The 17,336-nt window shown below is 41.8% G+C and overlaps 2 protein-coding genes across 2 annotated transcripts; both read right to left on the bottom strand.

Annotated features, from left to right (window-relative positions):
- Window positions 1-9,816: 9,816 nt before the first annotated feature.
- LOC121180140 (nucleoredoxin-like protein 1) lies at window positions 9,817-11,098 on the bottom strand. Its single transcript, XM_041035306.1, has 3 exons — window positions 10,860-11,098; window positions 10,307-10,396; window positions 9,817-10,174 (listed from the first exon to the last, which is right to left on the bottom strand). The coding sequence occupies exons 1-3, from the start codon at window positions 11,093-11,095 to the stop codon at window positions 9,817-9,819; spliced, it is 684 nt and encodes a 227-aa protein (XP_040891240.1). The 5' UTR covers window positions 11,096-11,098.
- Window positions 11,099-12,064: 966 nt separating this feature from the next.
- On the bottom strand, window positions 12,065-16,120 carry LOC121180964 (nucleoredoxin-like protein 1). Its single transcript, XM_041036680.1, has 4 exons — window positions 15,994-16,120; window positions 13,650-13,921; window positions 13,476-13,565; window positions 12,065-13,274 (listed from the first exon to the last, which is right to left on the bottom strand). The coding sequence occupies exons 2-4, from the start codon at window positions 13,883-13,885 to the stop codon at window positions 12,899-12,901; spliced, it is 702 nt and encodes a 233-aa protein (XP_040892614.1). The 5' UTR covers window positions 13,886-13,921; window positions 15,994-16,120; the 3' UTR covers window positions 12,065-12,898.
- Window positions 16,121-17,336: the final 1,216 nt, after the last annotated feature.

Below are 17,336 nucleotides of genomic sequence, written 5' to 3'. Positions count from 1 at the left end.
CAAAAGCGCACGCGTGTGAGTACGTGTTTTAAGTCCGTAATTAGCCAGGAGCAACAGTGGCCACTGACCCATAAAAGAGTCTTAATCTTTCTATCCACACACACACGAACACACACACACACACACACACACACACAGGCTGACAGGCAGAGGGCCGGGCTTCAGCTTAGGCCACTTTTCAGTAATCCTAAATAAATGATGCTGTGGAGACGATCCCTTCCGCAGCAGGGGTAACGAGGTAAACAGCTGACTGAAGGCGCAGGTGATCAGAGGGCGATGCTGTGCTGTGGAGTTTTCTGGGGGAACATACGGGACGCAGGCAGAAAAGCTGCAAGAGAACAGGAGTAATATGACTCCCTAATATAGACTGAACTCTTGGCCCTGGACAGAAGGGAGGATGGAGGCTGAACCGCAACATGCACGACATTACATTTATTTTCTCCTACTTAGAATCCCAAGCTGCTGCTGCAGTGTGTACACAATATCTAGCATGATGGTCTCTAGTGTGTGTGTGTGTGTGTGTGTGTGTGTGTGTGTGCTTATCAGTGCGCCTGTGTGTGTACACATACATATGCACCCTTGTGTTTAGTTGTGACTTCCTTTTCTCTCCATCTTCTTGTTAGGTAATGATGGCAGACAGATTTAGGTCACTCCTCAACAAATGTCCAACATGCATTCAAAGACTTGTGCTTGTATGGAGTCCAGCACACACACCCACAAACACACACACAGAGTCACACACACACACATACACACACCGACAGAAGAAAGGGAAGAGAGACTGCTGCCTTCTTTAAGTCCACTGAACCAACAAGACTGTGGTAATAAAGGCCCCAGGAACACGGTGATACAAACACACACACACACAGAGACTCAGCAGAATGAGAACCTTTCCATTTTTTTTATCACACGCACACAAGCTCTCACACACACATACACACAATACGTCTCATCTCATCCGAAACCCTTATGGCAGCATGTTCTTTTGCTTGCAACCCCCATTGCTCTCTCTCTCTCTCTCACACACACACACACACACACACACACACACACACACACACACACACACACACACACACACACACACACACACCCTTAAGTGTTGATGCAGAGTAAGTAGAGCAAGGACACTGATGGGCCTTGACAAAGCCACACACCCAGTCCCCCCTGTTTGCAGAACCATGCTCCCAGCCTGCAACCAAAATCCAGCCCCAGGCCACCGGCCGGCCTACTTGGAGGAGCAGCAGTCTCTAAGTGAGAGTGTGTGAGTAGTGGGCCTGGAGTGAAATAAATCACACACACACAGTATTAATGTACATTAATGTACATACATACACATAACCATGCACATAAAGTACACAAAGAGATGCTGCATTTACTGTATGTCTGTTTAGCATATGTTACATGATGTACTGAATGTACCCGACATACTTAACACAGAGTCAGTGGCAAGTGTGTTTATTTATTTTTTTATTGCTGCGTCCTTCAATCAAATGGATGCTTTGTGCATAGTTTTGTACACATTTTCCCACATTTCAGCCTGGCGTATCTGATATCTTTGGAAACTTTTTAATCTCCACTTGAATTTAACATGATGTTCTGTGGGTTTGAACAGTGTTTGCCTTCACAGTCTGAGCTGGTAATGACAGATGCCAGTGAGCTTTAGGGGGTTAATTAATTTATTAAGGAAAACCGGCGAATTTCTGTTGGTTCCAGCCTGTGAAATGTGAGATCTGATGCGTTACTATTGAAATTGAACATATTTGGTTTTTGAACTGCTGGTTTGACAATGCAAACATTTTAAACACTTCAATTTGGAAGATTGTAATTGGCATTTTCAGTATTTTTAAATTAACTGACAGATAAAGTGATCATGAAACTTATCCCTTGATGACAGAAATGTCCAACAGGAGTCTGCCATGCAAAATCAGGTGCGGTTTGTCTCCACAAAACTTAACTCACTGGTGTGGGAAGCAAATGATACCTGAAAGCCTTTAAAGTCAGCCTGTTGGAAATCATTCAAACTGATGTGAAATCACACCAGGTACAAAGATTCACACTGTTAGTGAGGTGGAGGCCATAAAATCAAAAGAGAGAGAGAGAGGAGGAGGGAGAGTAACCTCCCCCTCTTTTGGTCAGAGAGCTATTGGTGCCTGCGGGCGGATCACTATGAAGCACAAAGTGACAAAACAGACTTATAGTGTTATGTTCCTAATGGAAGAATGAATGTGTGTGTGCATGTGTGTGAGAGAGAGTGTTTGTGTGTGTGTGTGTGTGATGGAGAGGGAGCAATCAAGAAAGGCGGAGAGATCAGACGTCTGACAGCACAGTGAAAGTAAAAGCTTTATTGGCTGAAATACGTTTTAATAACAACAGTTGAAAGAATCTCCTTGTCGCTGACGATAATATTTAAGGCTTGGAAACGGATTTTAAAAACACACCACAGTGCCCTCTGTGACTGTGAGCCTGATTCAGACCATTGACCTCTACAGCTCCCAGAGGGCTGAGGCCTACATGCTGCAGTCAAAGCCACTTACGGGGGTTTTAGAGCCTGTATGTTTGTCTGGTCGATGCGTTACTCTGGGGAATGGAGGTGTCGCCCTCTGTCAATCATTGGCTTGTTGCAGGCAGGAAACCCAGGCGGTGCTCTGGGCTAAGTTCAGAGCTTTAGGACCTCTGCTGCATGTTGGATGCTCCAGAGAGCATTGGGGTTTATTCTGCTCGTAGCAGACTTAACGTATCCAAAGAAAACGGGAGGAAATTGCTTACAGACATATCCAAACTAATGTTTTACGTTATTTTCAAAGTCATCCACAGTTGTTAGCCACCAGTTTTCATTTATTCCTTAATAAACGACAAAACTAAGTCTGTAATCCTAAACTGTATAAAGATAGATAAAAGACAATTATACTCTATGGAAGCCCAAAGGGCCAAAAACCCTCCGTGGCTTGCCATTATTTTCTACATGTCTAAATTGCATGTGGGATACAGATTTGGTTTGTGAAAAGTCGTTTGATTTTCTTTAACCTGAACAATTGAGTCTCTTCTAAAGCTGCAGCAAGGTTGATTAAACATTGATAAGTTTCCTCACAAATTTATCAAGATTGTAATCCTGCTCTCAGCGCATGCTCTCTGAGTTAAAAGCTCGCTGTTTCTTAGTGCCCTATAAGCACTTTCTCAGTGTCTGAGAATCTCCAGGATTTCAAGAGTGTGTTTGCTGATTTACCACTGCTTTGTTTTTAGCTGATTATTGTACAGGATGAGGCAGAGGAGTTGAAATCTATCAATGTCAGGCCAAAGATCATCACGAACGCAGCTAGAAATAACATACAAGACTAGGTGGCATTGTGAGGATTGAAATACTGTGCACTGACAATATAACACCGCATTCATTAATTCTGTATTTGTTTGGTTTTCAGGCATGACCACGTTATGAAGTATAAAGTCAGATATATCAGAGCTTTCAGAAAAATATGATTTATCCAGTTGTAATTATGTCTTGAACTAGAGCTGCAGCAATTAGCCAATCAACAGAAAATTAATCTGCAACTATTGTGATGGTCAAATAATCTTCTTAGTCATTTTTTTAAGCAAAAATGTCCAACGTTTGCTAGTTTCAGCTGCTCGTGTGAAGATTTAATGCTTCTCTTTGTTGTACATGACAGTAAATTGAACACCTTTGGGTTTTGTGAAGGTTTTTGTGAATGTCAGACAAAACAAGACATTTGAAGACGTCACTCTGAGCTGTGGAAAATTATAACAGGCATTTCTAACGATTTTCTGACATTTTATTAACAAAACAATTAACCAATTAAATGAGAAAATAATGTGAACATTAACTGATATTGAGAGAAATTGTCAGTTGCAGCCTGTTGTTCTACAGGGCTTGGACACTGTTTGATTTGGAAGGACTTGTTGGGTGAATATCATTTAAGAGTCAGAAACTCATAGTTACAATGATCAGTAATTCCTAATGATATAAGTAATTAAATTAACAGGATCTGTATAAGCAGCAGAAAATAACTGGATGGTTTAACCAATGAAAAATGATTAATTTATCTTAAATTCGTCTAGGTTTTTGCTAATTAAGAGCAAAAACCTAGTAGCGGCAGTGTTTGCTACAGGACAGATGGTGCTGATTGAACCTCTACAGAAAAGGTATTGAACGTCCTCCTGCGGCACAATCCACTGCCACAACAATCTCACTTTAGTTTACAGGAGTTTAACCAGCCTGTAATCAGACAAAAAAAAAAGTCATAACTAATATACATTCTTATGTAAATACGGGCAGATATGTGTTGTATTACTGTAAGATAGATTTGAATAATCTGATTTGTGCTTTTAAAATAGCACATTGTGTTACAGTGATTAACCCTCAGAGAACTCTGCTTTTTGTTTTCACAATAAAACAGCAGGGAAACGCGGCAATAAAGGCTAAGAATGTGTTGTAGTTCCTGGAAAATGTAAATTCTAATGTAATTATTCTTAATGGGTTTCTCGTGTTTAAGACATGACACACACCTACAGTTTCAGTAGTGTATGAATGGATAAATGTGATGCTATGATGTGATGGAAAGTTTGACAACGTGGCACAAAAAGGGGTGTGCATGTGAGCTTTTCCTGGTCCTATGGGATTTTAAATGGCTGCATCGTCTCACATCTTTAGCATAAAAGGAGAAACCTTCACCTTTTAAGTGCATCAGATGTAATTTTGAGCTGCACGATAATATGGTTTGGGGTAAAATGCACTTTTCCATCAGACAAAGCTCAGTAAGACTTGAATAGTTAAATGCAAAACGTATTTTGATCAAACACTAAGGTGACATGTTGTCTGCTGTGTGTTGTAATGTATGTCCCTCGGCGTACCTTTTGTACTAAATGTGATTTGTATGTCAGCATAACCTGTTACTGTGATATATGCTCTTTCAGAGTGTCAAAGAACAGGACTGTGATCCCGAGGCACTACAAGAACTGCTTCTGCTTCTTCTACAGTCATCGACTGAAGTGCGACAGAGCAGAGCCGAGTGCATCCAGTGGCTTTTGTTTGTAAGAAGGCAGAACAAGCAAGAGCTGGACAGTAGGCTTGGGAAATTTGAAGGTAAATCCTGGGAGATGATAGAAATTATGTCTCCTGTTAGAATTTTTTTATAATGTGCTTTGGAAAGGAAGATCTGCCTTGTGGTAGTTTTAAACTGCTGTTTCTTAGTGTTAACACTGGATTTTCAGGTTTCATTCATCAGTGTGATGAAGTCCCTTGATTTCTCAGGTATAATATAAATCACTGGATTAAGCAAACATCTGAACAAATTAGTTTTAAGAAAACCTATTTATCACAATAAAATAAAATGCGTAATGTGATGAAAAATTCTATCCATATTGCCCAACTTGAGTGGACAATATGAGCATCATCAAATATAGCAATATATTTGAACAAATAGCTTTCTGTATTTAACAATGTAATGTAAAAAAAAAAAGATTATTTGTGCTTTGAAAATTATTCTGAGAAAGAAAGACAATGATAATTGAATATGAAAACCAAACAGGCCATCACTGATTATCTCTCTGCACTACAACAGGCAGGTGCATCACTGCAATCAGTCCCAGGAAAACGCAACTATAAGATATACAGCAACATCACAGCAATTAGTTGATTGACAATTCAATTAACAGTTTTGATAACTGGGTTCTCACTGTTTAGTAATTTTTCAAGCACAAATGCCAGATATTCACAGGCTGCGGTGTCTCAGATGTGAGGATTTGATGCTTTAATTTGTCGTATATGTTTTTTATTTATTTTTTTGTCATACGTTATCAAGGTTTTTGAATCAACATCATAATTCATTCACTTCAAAGGAAAAACAGTTAATCAGTCTATTGTGAAAATAATTGTCAGTTAATTGGGAGATTGATTGATAATGAAAGTAATCATTAGCTACAGCCCTACAGTATTATAATATGAAAAATCCAATCTCATGTCATGATATTGATATTACACTGATACATCCGCCCCCGGCTCTGAAGAGGCCTGCATAAAACGCTCACGGCACAAGCAAGCCGACTGACTCAGAGTGTCTGACTGATGCACAGAGATATGATAGGAAACCTGTTTGAAGTGGTCCACACAGAAAAAGGGACAAATATGTTGCATTTTACAAGTCAAATGATAGGAAATCCATCCAAATTGTGTGTGTGCGCGTGTGTGTGTGTGTGTCTGTCTGAGTGGTTCAAGCAAATCAGTTTGCTTTTTTTTCCCTCCTCAGTGGCTGATGTAAATGATCCCTACATGGACGCAAACCTTGTTGTGTTTGCTTTCTCCGTTCCATCTAACATGCACAGTGCGGCCACACACACGACTGGGTGAATCGCCTTATTTAAATGAGCGTTCACAAACATTTCTATGTATAAATCAACTCAAATCCATCATCGGTTTTCATCACTCATTCACAAAATCTTCTATCTACTACTAATTGATACAATACAAACGATACCTTCACACTCAAGGTTACAATCGTATAAGGAATTCAGCCTGACAGAGGAGTCAGAGTCCTGTCAGCCACTGAGCTGTTTCTTTCCACTCTCGTCCCTCTTTTTCCTCATCCTTCCCTCAGCATTTCTCCTCTTTCCTTCGTCTCCTTTCTCCTTTGTATCTCTGTCTCTCCCCTTCACGGTCTCTCCTGCCTCCCTCCTTGGCCTCCTCCACTGACCCAGTCCTTGCTTCCCCTCTCTGAAATATTGATAATGGACTCTCACTCGGTCTGCGCTGTCTTCCTCTTTCTCTCTGTCTCTTTTCTCCTCATGTTCCCATCTAGGGTCAATCGGCAAAGCAAACCTGCAAACACCCAAACCACACCATGCATTTAAAGCCCTCAGTGTGCACATTTACACCACTTTCCACTGCAGCACACCACAGACCCTGCAATGAAGGTGTGTGATAATGCACATATTCCAGACCCCTCTGGAGGGGCCAGTGTGGGACACCCTGAGTCATTATGCCACTTTCTCCCTACTCTCCTCAGAGGCCCAGAGGAGACTAATCACGTGCCCATGAATATTTCACAGCACTCTCCTATACTACTGACCCAGCTTTAATGGCAGCCAGCAGTATGAGGCCCAGCACAACAGAACATCAGATCCCTGTCCCTCAGTGATCAAATGGCCCTTGACAGTAGCAGCAGCAGCAGCAGCAAAGGAGCAGGGCACCTCCGCTGTCTTCTCTGGCATTGATCATGTATGTGCGCGTGTGCGTGAGAAGAGAGGGAGAAAGATGGGGGGGAGGAGGGGCGGGGTGCATCCTAATAGCCTATATCCATATCTTACCGTCAATCCTCCGATTTCACTCCTCCTCCTCCTCGCTCACTGCGTCTCCCGCATTCCGTCTCTCCGCGCCCTCATCCACTGTACTGTCCTCCCTTTCGCCAGCTCCGCTCTGCCCGATTCATGAAAAAAAAAAAATTAAATATTCAATAGGGAAATGGTAGTGGGCGATACCTGCTGAACTATACGGCAGTCATTAGCGCGATATGTCCAACAACAACTGGGCGTCCTCCTCCTGTGATCAGTGTACTGTGTAGGTCTCTGCTCTGCTGGACCTCACACCCTCCCTCCGTCCTGTCGAGGCGCGTTGTCTTCCCCGCTGTGCTGTGTGACTGTGCGTCACGTTGGTATCATAATTCCCACGGGTTTCATGCCCAGAGATGATGCGGGCTATAGGCCTTATAGCTCCGATGGATGAAGGGAGGAAAATACACGGATCACATGCAAAAACAATAATTAGGCGCAAATGAACGCACAGACCCTGACTGCTCTGCTTCCCTTCGTCGATCTCTACAGCTCATCAAGCCCAGTTGTCATTGTTGATCGTGCGCTTCCGATGTCGTTCAATTACATCCTTGCATTTAATGGCAAATAGCGTCGACGTGATAAGAGCCGCTTTGCATATCCTTGAAGAATCGTGATGAGGCGCAGCAGCACATCAGGACGGATGTGGGAATGTATCGGGGTTTTTCGTAAAAAAAAAAAAAAAAAAAAAGGCAGGATTCTTGTTATAAAATGGTGCTGAGGTAAATAAAAAAATAAAAAAACATAAAGACAACAGCTGGACAACCAGGAGAGATAAGGTTTCCCGCTCCTGGCCTCGCCTTGTATCCGTCCTTCTCTCTTCTTCCTCTTCTCCTGGCGCTCTGTCTCTGTCTCTCTCTCTTTCTCTCTCTCTCCCTCTCTCTCTCCATCCGCTGGTCCGCTTGTTGCGCGTTCTGCACTCGAGAGCGCGCAACGAGTGTGTACCTTTGTGTGTGCACGTGTGTGTGTGCGCGTGTGTACGTGTGCAGAGACAAGGGGGGGGGGGGGGGGGGGGCTTCGACTATATTATCAAGGTTTGTCTGAGTGAGCAACAATAAGCTGCTGTGTAGGCAAAAGAGAAGCGAGAGGGAATAAACAGCGGCTCATGTTTATTTAGGCCTCTGTGTGGTTGTTTTTTCTTTTTTTTTTTTTTACAGATTTGACCAGCTTGGTTGGATTTAGGTTTAACTTTTACATTTCTCCCATAACAGGAGCATGAGAACAGGGAGTTATGGTGTTTGCTGTGCAGCCTGTGCAGCACAGTGCACATCCACAGCCAGGCACAGGCATTCACAGTATTTTATTATGCCTTGACACAAACCATCATGTCACTGTCATTTGTAAAAGCCCCCTAAACCTGCCCATCAACCAGTCACACCTTGATGACACCTGATGACACGTTGGTTTCATCATCTGTCTGCAGATCTGCTCCTGTCATTATACTGTCATTACTCCAACAATGCAAAGAAACTGAGCTTTTTTTTTTTCCACTTGCATTTTAGTGGCGTAATGGCAGGATATGCTCGACGCTCAGGTCACTCAGAGGAGAGAAGACGAAAGAAAACCTTCCTGCTTCCAACCTTCTGGTGAGAGATCGTGAACTGTTGCAAATGAGGATCCTGTTTGGTCACATAAAAGCTTCGTCTATACAGTTTACATGTGTGAGGAAGTGTGCAAAGGCTAAACACAGTCTTAAGCATGAAAGAAGATGAGTCACAGTCGAAGGAAATCACTGATTATGTAGGAAAACCAGTTTCTCCATCATTTCAATTGACTCCCTTTGAATGGCTGTGATTGCTTCTTGTGGAGTCTATAAAATGCAACTAGACTTCATAAACACTCAAAGCACAACAGTCACTAACAAAATTATTTTAATGGTGCTGAATAATTCATTGATTTCAGATTATGCACGGAGTGTTTTGATTGGACGGTACAAATTATCATGCATGGAAAAAAAACCAGCACATTACAGAGCTGTGTCGTTGAAAATGGAGAAATGTTTGGAATAATCTCCTGGGTGTAATAAAACAAGTCATAATGGTAAGACTTGGCTCAGACCTAGCCTTGGCTTGACTGTATACTTGGCAGCATTCAAAGATGTTGAAGACAGCCAATTCTAAGCTGAGGTCAGCATTGGTTAGCAGCATTCATTGTTCCTTTAGATAGTGTTTTACATTACTTTTTATGGGTTGTTGGCATATTCACACCCACTCATACTGGAGCTGGGTTTGCAGTAAGACCACAGTCATTGCTAAGCATTGATATAGAAAAGCAAAGCCAATCACAATAACATCAGTCTGACATTTCTGCTTCGTGAATAGGATAAGAACTGTCTGCATTTTCCGATATTCAGTTGTGAAAAGGGTTTTGTTTGGCTAAACAACACTGTGTTACACTGACAGCACCAGCAGAAACGTCATGACAAAGCTTTTAATTACTAACTTTTCCACTGTCTTGTCTTCTTGTCCTTGGTCTCCATCACCATGACACTCCCCCTCCCCCTTCGTCTTTTCCATCCACTCTTCCGTCCACCTCCGCATCTCCACCTCCACCCCACCCTCTGTGCTTTTTCTTCTTCTTTTTCTTCCTCTCGTCCTCCACCTTGTACTTGAGTCTTCTCACAGGGTCGCTGAAGCTGCGCATGGACTTCTCCTCATAGTCCTCGCTATTCATGAAGTTCCTGTCGATGAGCTCTGCTGCTTCCTGCCAGTTGTGGTAGCAGTCCGGGCCCAGGCGGAGTATCTCCTCCACTGCATTGGGGATTAGGATGGAGCAGTCGGGACGCAGCACCACCACTGTGGGCAGCTCCTCCACATTAAACATGGCCTCCAGCTCCCTGTGGACACACATACACACTGGCACACACATTGGCATAGAGCTGATGGATTTGTTTTAGAGCTATGTATATTTACAATACAATCATCCACCAGCAGGTTGTGCACACAACCAACTGGCCAGTCTCACACACCTCCTGTAGGGGTCCTCATAGGCAAGGAACAGGCACTTCTTGGGCAGCTCTTTGAGAAAGCTTTCTTGCTGCTCCTCTGACTTGTCCAAACTGATGGATGAAAGAAGAATGACTTTGCCGGGAGATATGGATGGAAAGATTTGGTCTATTTTCCAATTCAGACTCCAAAAAAAAAAAAAAAAAAAAAAATCTATCCAAATGTCAGTGTGTTTCTGTTTGTACTGCTCTTATGAAGACATTTGGTTCTGACAAAGATAGGAAAACATGAGAAGGCACACACATCACATCTGAGGATATTTTGTCAGTCCTTATCATTTCTGCTACAGGTTTAAAATTACATACACACCTACAGTGAAAATGCACGACAACACATGCACACATAACTCTACACACACACATAAAAGGTTTAAATTTTAGATTAGGTTAGGTGTAATGGATATGTTGAGCATGACGTTGACAAGATTAAGGTTAGGTTCCAGGATGTGGGAACAAATATTTGAGTATATTACAGCAATATGTACCTTTTATGTGTGTCTGTGTGTGTGTGTTGTACCTAATGTACAGCAGAACCAGCTGAGCAGAGCGATCCACATAGAATTCATCTGTCAATCGTTTGAAGAAGTCAGTGAGAGTGGGAGCAAACTCCTGGCAGCTTTCACATGCAGCAGATGCAAAGAAGAGCATCAGGATGCGGTTCTGCAGGCGCATGACAATCTCACGCTCCGTGTCCAGCTCGTCCTGGTCCTTGTTGTTCTTCACCAGGACCCGATCAATGAACAGGTCCACCATGATGAAGGGCCTGATGAGGATGAGGACTGAGGCTTAGGAAGCTAAAGGGAAAGATAACAAAAAAAAACATTGTTTTTTACAGGGAAATCCTAAAAACATGCACGACAGAGCACATAGTGAAAAGACATGAATAAAAACAGACAAAACAGAGTTATGAGTTTCTCCACATCCAGGATGTACCAAATACGAAGAAACCGCACAATAACTAAAATTAATATTTGAGAAAGTTGTGAGCCTAGCAGAGATTTATCTTGCGCTCTGCATGGCTTGATGATGCCCTATATATTAGACTGTATGTTTCCACTCAGTCATACTCACACATCCATCTATTAATCATGTATAATCTTGCTTGCTGTTCAGTCGGATAATCCTCACAGTTGCTTACCTCGAACAAATATTATCTCCCCTTGAGGCAGCAAATCCAAAAAGAGAACAGCCTTCAAAATCTAGATTTTTCTTTTTGTTCTTTTCAACTCTTCCTGAGTCGTACTTGAATCAGTTCCCAGCCTGTCAGTTTGTATTACATTCACTCATTGACTGTGTCTCCCTCACCTTGATGCCTGTAGCTGTTCACTCCCTCTTCCTTTGTGTCGCTGCGCTCCACCTCCCTTCTTCTGTCTGGGAGGGAGGGATTGAAAGACAAGGTGACAGAGGGACGAGGGCCGTGAAGTGTTCACCATCATTGTGTGTGCGTGCATATGAAGGCAGTTGCTGAGCGAGCATGTAAGTGTACGTGGAAACCATTGAAATTATAGGAGAGATGTGTTTTATTCGCTCTGCAGGTTCAAGCACAGTATGACCTTAAAGCCACATCAGTGACATACATGTTGACTCGTGTTAGCAGGACAGAGAATTTATTTATTTTTTTATTTTTTGGGAGATCAATACAACTTATAGTGAACCATTTAATAGCAACATAAAAATCTCAAGAGACAGGCCATGATAAAATAAAAATACATGTACATTTACAATACGTATATACAATATGTATATATCTATATACATAATGTCTGACAAAATAATAATTTCACTTTTAAATCACCTGCAGGCACCAGCGCCTAAATTTAGTTTCAAGCTGCAATAACTTTAGCTTTTTTCCCACTTGGGGGCATAAAAATGCTAAAACAGAAAAAGCTTGAAAAACACCAAAGAGTTTACACACCCAGCAGACATGAAACTACATTAACATTCATTTGGAGTTAGTGTATCATTTAGTGTTTGTTTGTTTTTTTAACAGCTGACAGACGCTGCTGGAAATGATGGAGCTGGCATGATTTGAATTAAAAATCAAAACGAGCTAAAAAAGGCTAAAAAGAAAAAGTCTGTAGAGCTGCACAGGTGGATTGTCAGTATATGAGATTGCTCTCTCTTAACTTTTCATTCTTAGTTAACTTAAGTCATGAGTTGGCAAAGTGATAAGACTAGACGGGATCATATTTCAGACATATTAATAATAATAATCATAATAAAATGTACAACATGTAACAGTAAAAACAACAGTAGCATATCTCTTAAGATAGATCAAAACAATCTCATTTCATTCCTTTCAACATTTCGTGTGGTCAGTGCAGGGAGGCACAGTTATGTTTGTTATGGTCCTACATGCCATTACACTCTACCTCCAGTGATATGATAAAGGAGCTTTTCTTAGAGAGCCTGTGAAGGAGCTGCAGTATCAGTAGCTTAGAATTAAGTATTTAAGAGGCTGGACTTGAATGTGCTGTAAGACAATTACTAGAGAGGATCAACACAAAAGCCTTTTCCTTTTATATATATGTATATTTTCTCTCATCCTTTCTCTTCTCATCTTCTCCTCCATGTTCCTTTGTCCCCCTCCTTTCTCTTTGTATTCCATTCTCCATCTTGCTCTTCTTCCTCTTCATGTCCATCTTTGCCTTTCCCCCATAACTTCCACCATCTCTTTTTCCTCTTGTCGTCCTCTGTCTTGTACTTGATTCTCCTCACAGGGTCGGTGGCACTCCGCAGATTTAGGTCGTCAAACTCCTCGTTGAGCATGAAGCTCCTCTCAATGAGCTCCGAGGATTCCTGCCAGTTGCGGAAACAGTCGGCACCAGAACGACAGATGTCCTGCACGGCATTTAGAGAGAGAATGGAGCAGTCAGGACGAAGCACCACTACTGTTGGAACGTCTTTCACCTTAAACATGGCCTGAAGTTCCCTGAAAATAGAAAGACATGCTCAGGTATCAAAACACATAGTTTATTTCTAGAAAGTTGTATGACAAAATGTCATAACTTGACTTAATTAGGCAGCTGACTTTCTTAATATTGCTGTAAATGTGCTCTAAAGTCGAATGTAGCTTTAAAAACACACATTCACACACATGTAAAATAGACACTCTCTCCCTCCATGCACCTACTTCCTGTATGAGTCCTCAAAGGCCAAAAACAGAACCTTTTTGTGCAGCTCTTTGAGGAATCTTTCCTGCTGCTCCTCTGATTGGTCCAAGCTGCAGAGGGGAGATGGAAATGGAAATCTTATGAATAACAAATCCCTGCATCAAAGAGATAAAGAGAAGGAAAGAGATAGAGACCTGATGTAGATGAGCGCGAGCAGTTTGGGGTATTCGATGTACGCTGGATCTTTCAGTCTCTTAAAAAACTCATTCAGAACAGGCACAAACTTCCGGCACTTTTCACACTCAGCAGATGCAAAGAACAGCATCAGGATGCGGTTTTCAAGGATCCCGACGATTTCGCGCTCTGTGTTGAGCTCATCCTGGTCCCAGTTGTTCTCCACCAGAACGTGGTTTAGGAACAGGTCCACCATGATGAATGAAAAGCAGTGGTTCAGGGTGAAAGCCCTCTGTGGAGAGAAGGGATTTTAAAATGTGTAAAAGCACGTGCTACAGAAGTGTAATCTTTATCATGTAATCTATATATGTAATACATCACTGTACTGTAGCAGGAGGAGAATGGGATTTTTCTGTGAAAATGCACAATGTAGCTGCTTCATATTATTGTTATTAGCCCTTTGGTTTCAAATCTTAGATATTTCTTTTTAGAATTAAATATTCATGACAACATAAGCATGAATCAAAACTAAACAGCAATTTAACCCCCCCGCCCAAATATCCTGTTTTTGCTAACCTTCAGTGGTTTAACTTCACACCTTGCTGCTGTAATGCACAGGTGTACTCCAGGACTCTGGGTGTGGTTACAGGTTCAACAAAGCATACTTCTGACCACACCCACCCACACCCATCAGTGATGCTGACTGTGGTCAGAAGTAAGTTTGAAACTTTCAACTAGAGAGGGCAGCAGAGCACTGCTTTTCAGCCTGGTGTTAAATTGCTCTTCAAAGTTCAGGGGAAAAAAAATCTTCATTTTCACACTCAGCCGATCTGCTTCATCAGGACTGTGTGTCAGATTTGTCTGACAGAGTCTGGGCAGCACAAGTAAACAAAGGCCGACTACTGTCAGGACTGCGAATTGAATGGTGACAAAAATGGTTCTGACTTTGGCAGATTAATTTGTGGTGATGTATATAACTTTTCAAGGACTTTAACCCCCCCCCCTTTAAGGACCCCCCCCCCCCCCCCCAAAAAAAAAAACAGTGTTTCAAATGCAACATGATTGCTGGTCACTGTTTTGGTCTTTGTTCCAGTAAGTTCAGGCCCAACATGCTGTGACAGCAAAGACGATAAGTTCAGCCTGCTGTCACTTGTATTTCTTCTACATTTATCCTGATCAAAGCACTTTCAGTTACATGAATCACATGATTTTTGGTGCAGAAGAGGAAGTTATTCATACAAGAGGTTTTCAGAAGAAAAGCTGTCTGATAGAATGATAGAATTAAATCACTATGACATGGTATCCCTCTGTGACAGAATAGCACTTACTGATTTATATACATGAAGGCACAGTATCTCTACAAATGATCACCACAGGTCAGTGCAAAAATAGTGAGCCTAGAAACTGATAAGACTGATCCCACAATCTGCTTTTAACTGTTTTCTTCAAATGGAGGGAAAACATCAATTCCACTGCAGATGCAGTGATGCAGTCTGAGCATGATCTAAAACGGTATGTTGCCAGTTATTCTGATGACAACATCTGTAACCAGACAGATTATGCAGAGTGTGATGTGCTTCTTTTCAAAAAAGCAGATTTTAAGACTTATGTGTTTTTAATACATGTGCTCAGAACTTCCTCTTACTTTGATGAAACACAGTTATTTACAGCAATGCTGCTCGGTGTTTCATTTTTTGTGTTACAGTCTACTGAAGAACATCAGGTCAATAGGATACAGCAGTGTTTTGTAGACAGACGTAATCATAATCTAAATACAACCCTGCAGCCCAGCCAGAACCAGCTGACCGGGATGAATAAGGCTTTTATGAGATAGTGTTTTCCAAGAGCAGACTTATGGTCCAGAACAAAAAACTACATTAGAAATAAATTTCAGATTTAGAAATAAAATTCAGGCCTAACAGCTCAGAAATGTACTTTATCTGTCTCACCCAGCCTGCATTTCACTGTCGCAGCAGTAGCTGCAGGCTGAGAATTGACAGCGATAACCTCACAAATTAGATTTGGCTCTCCGGCTCTGAGCTGTGCCAGATCTATTTGAGACTGCAACTCTCGACTGAAACTTCCAAGGCTGTTGTAGGAGAAATATGTTTGAAATTGAGCAGCACTGGACCGTACCTGGGAAAAAAAGGGGATTTACTGTAAGACTCAGAAAGGTCAGAGCTTAAATCCTACTTTTGGAAAAGTTATTTTACAACCATCCGGTTCACTTTTTGAAGCTGATCGATTGCACCTGATATATACTAGCAACATGGCCCTGTTTTGTTATTAGCTAATTTAATAGGCCATCAATCTGTGTATGCGCTGTGTGTGGCAGCTGAATACACCACAAGTAATTTACCTCACCTTGAAACTCCTCAGCTCCCACAAGAAAAGAAATACATCCAGAGTTTCTTCTTCCTTTCAAGCCATTGTATTCTTTCTTTTGATTTACTTTCTTTCTTCCTTTAAATCCTGTAAAGTTTGTTTTTTTTCAGTGACACCTTTCACTACCTCTTCACCCCTGTGTCTGTAATTTCTTCACCCAGCACTCTGTGGTCTACTGAGGGAGATTACTGGATAGCCTGGAGGTGTGGCAGCACTGTAATTCAGGGTCAGAGGTTGCTCCTGTGTGTGTGTGTGTGTGTGTGTGTGTGTGTGTGTGTGTGTGTGTGTGTGTGTGTGTGTGTGTGTGTGTGTACAGTAGGGCTTAAAACTCCAGCTCAACAGCAGCAATCTTATTACTTAAGGAGAACAAAGGAGGGAGTGAAGGAAGGATGAAGAAAGAGGACAAATTGGATTGCAAAGGGAGGACAGACATATGGGTCAAATGGTGGAAAGAAAGACAGAGAAACAAAGAAATAAATTAAAAGAAAGAAAAAGAAAAAATAGAACGTTGGCATCAAGTGAGCCCTCCTAACCTGATTTGACCCTCCCTTCATTTATGCTGCTAGTTGGAGTCTTACTAATTAGTCATGTCACTCTTTTACCCCTCAGAGCATAATAATGATTCTTCTGCATCCTGTTATCAAGGTGATTTGACAGGCAGAATGCTGAACATCGAGGAAATGAACTGAGAAAGTCGATTGTTTGAGTCAAGCCTGGTTCTAGTAAACCCCAGCAGGTCCTACCGTAGAGAAGTGGCTATTGATCTGCAGAGGCTCTTGCAGAAAATACCTGGGTTAATCTCAGGGAGGGGTGAGGTAAATATAGAGGTGGGGATAGAGAGAAATCTAAAAGGATTAGTCTGAGTCGCACAGACATGCGCCACAGCACGTGGATAGACAGACACACACACACAAGGCCACCCATGCCACAATAAACATACAGTGGGCACGTGAGCAAACACACAACACATGCCATTCTAGCTGCAAGGCTTTATGGGTGGCAAAGTTGGTCTGTTAGTCAAGAATGAAAGGTTTCTAAGGTTATTGGATGGACTGCTATTCAATTTGCTGAAGGCATTCGTGTTTCCCTCAGGGTGAATTGTGATAACTTTTCATTTAGCACTATCATTAGATCAAAATTTCAATTTGTCCAAGATTATAATAGACATAAAATATGGTTTATTATCAAATACCTGTAGGCCTATAACATTCCTCAACTGTTTAGTGCTAATTAGCAAATTAGCCAATGTTAGCTTTCTAACACAGTAAACTAAGATGGGGAACATATATCGGCTACACATAGACAGGTTAGCATACCGTTGT

Source organism: Toxotes jaculatrix, chromosome 4, assembly GCF_017976425.1.
Source record: "Toxotes jaculatrix isolate fToxJac2 chromosome 4, fToxJac2.pri, whole genome shotgun sequence".
In the NCBI taxonomy this organism is placed as follows: domain Eukaryota; kingdom Metazoa; phylum Chordata; class Actinopteri; family Toxotidae; genus Toxotes; species Toxotes jaculatrix.
The sequence above is the reverse complement of the archived record's forward strand: the minus strand, read 5'-3'. Positions and strand labels throughout refer to the sequence as shown.